The sequence below is a fragment of the Sphaeroforma arctica genome, assembly GCF_001186125.1.
Source record: "Sphaeroforma arctica JP610 unplaced genomic scaffold supercont1.1483, whole genome shotgun sequence".
NCBI lineage: Eukaryota > Ichthyosporea > Ichthyophonida > Sphaeroforma > Sphaeroforma arctica.
In genome coordinates, this window is record NW_014039075.1 from 1 (window position 1) to 2,082 (window position 2,082).

General features: G+C 37.5%; 1 protein-coding gene across 1 annotated transcript in view; it reads left to right on the plus strand.

The window, feature by feature from the left end:
• The first annotated feature begins 1,132 nt into the window (after positions 1-1,132).
• Positions 1,133-2,082, plus strand: part of SARC_11000 (hypothetical protein) — a 6,815-nt gene continuing 5,865 nt past the window's right edge. Inside the window, exon 1 of the mRNA XM_014294927.1 lies at positions 1,133-1,415. Within this exon, the coding sequence (XP_014150402.1) occupies positions 1,311-1,415 (105 nt within the window). The 5' untranslated portion in view covers positions 1,133-1,310. The remainder of the gene's footprint in view (positions 1,416-2,082) is intronic.

Here is a 2,082-nt window from a genome sequence, read left to right on the forward strand (position 1 = left end):
ATACATATACATAAATATATATATTGCTAAAGATTCACAACACGTATACATTTCCAAATACTAGCCTTAATAGGTGTGCAAGTCTGCTCTAATTGTACATATCAATTTTAGGTAAAATTCTGAACATTATGTTTTCAATTCAAAATGTTACGGCCTCTTATCTAGTGCAACAGGAATTTCCTCGTTGTGTAGAGATTCATGTGTGTGCACTCAGGTTTGCGAGAATATAGTTGGTCCTCGGAAAATACGCAATGCTTGGAATAACATACCATTCTGCGTATATTGTAGTACGTAGTGTCTGCCGCAATCTATCTGTAGATTCCAAAATCGTAAGCACGCGGTCTGACTCTCTCGATGCACTGATAAACTATACTATACTACTTCAGTAGCGGATACCTTTGTATATTGCTGGAAAGTTTTTAGATTTATTAATTACTACTAGAATTTGATTGAAAGATAATATACCCACAATGCACGTTAAAAAAAGTTCACATAGAGACTTATCTCAGGCATGAGTGGCATATATATAATATATCTGTATATATTTATATATATATGTGTGTGTGTAGCCTTGAAACACACGAATATGAGACACACGCAGTGACATATGTTACAACAATAGGCTATCAACCCCCGTGCTGTACGGAACAATAAAAATTATATTGCTCACACGAAAGTTATTTTTGAAGTTCACATCTCCGAAGGTTTCTCTATCAACGAAATCAGTATGGAGTAGATCATAGTCCAGTCGCGCGAAATTCTATTAATAGACGACTGGCATTCCACCAGATTTGCCGCCAAAAGAATACATTAAAAGGATATTATACAGAGCTGTGTGAGACTCTGTAAGGCTGAGGCTCTGAGCCACGGACTGGCCAGGCCCACCCATCATGTCATTCATTTTCTGTATCTGCGGCATTATGGCTTCTCTGGGGGGGGGGACTCTCTTCTCTTGTGGGTGGTCTTTCCGTATGAACAAAGATAGCAAATCACGTATTGCATTAATGATGTGTTCATATACGGTGCCAATCAGATCATACACACCTATTACACCGTAGTAGATACACACACACACACACACACACACATCCATACACGCCCATACACGCACACGCACACACACACACACACACACACACACACACACACACACACACAACAACAACAACACACATTTATCTATATAAATACATATATAATTGATAAAAGTGTTATAGACGCGTACTATAGCTCTGCATATGGGTTGGGTATCGACCAGGGTAGTGTATTTGACTTGAACGGTTCTCCGTCAACTGTTTCAAACTGCGACGATGTCGTCCAAAAAGAATAAAAATGCGAAAGCGCATATATACGGCCAGAAGAATAAACCCTTCTTAGAGGAAAAGAACAAGATGCTGAAGCTATACATGGTGCATGTAAGTTCAAATGCGTTATACATTTGTTCTATATACGTGGTGAATATAGGTTCTATTGCTTTGAGCTGTATCATGATACGAGTATTATTCGAGCTTTTGTTCGTACAAGATGTGTACTGATTTGTTTATGTACTAGAATATGACTACTCAGCTGCATGATTTGAAGTTTAGTAAATTACACAACACCTTTTTAACGCTCCATGGCTTCTTGTGCTTATGCGTTTTTTCGAGTATAGGTACCAAGTATTCTATCGTATTCCTGAGCACATATACGATGCTTTACAAGTGTATCTCCGAAACGCTGACTTTTGTGCTATCATAAATATTGATGTGTCCACAAGAATATCTGTACAATACCATTTCCTCTGCTAACAGCCTTACCTTTGTATACTGTCTTGTCAACTATATTCACCAGAGCATATTGTCTCCGTATGTTGTTCAAATTAAATGTGTGGATTTGTGAGATAAATAATCGCATTTCTCGTTCGTACTCACCTCTATACACATTAAGTCTTCTGTGTTCATAACAAGGTTCCAAATTGTCATCGTATATATATGTATTCACTTACGCGAATATCAAAAGGCTATATTTGGAAAGATTTATTCGTGTATCTATGATTTATAATATCGTGTATACACACTCACAAACACAAACACACACACACAC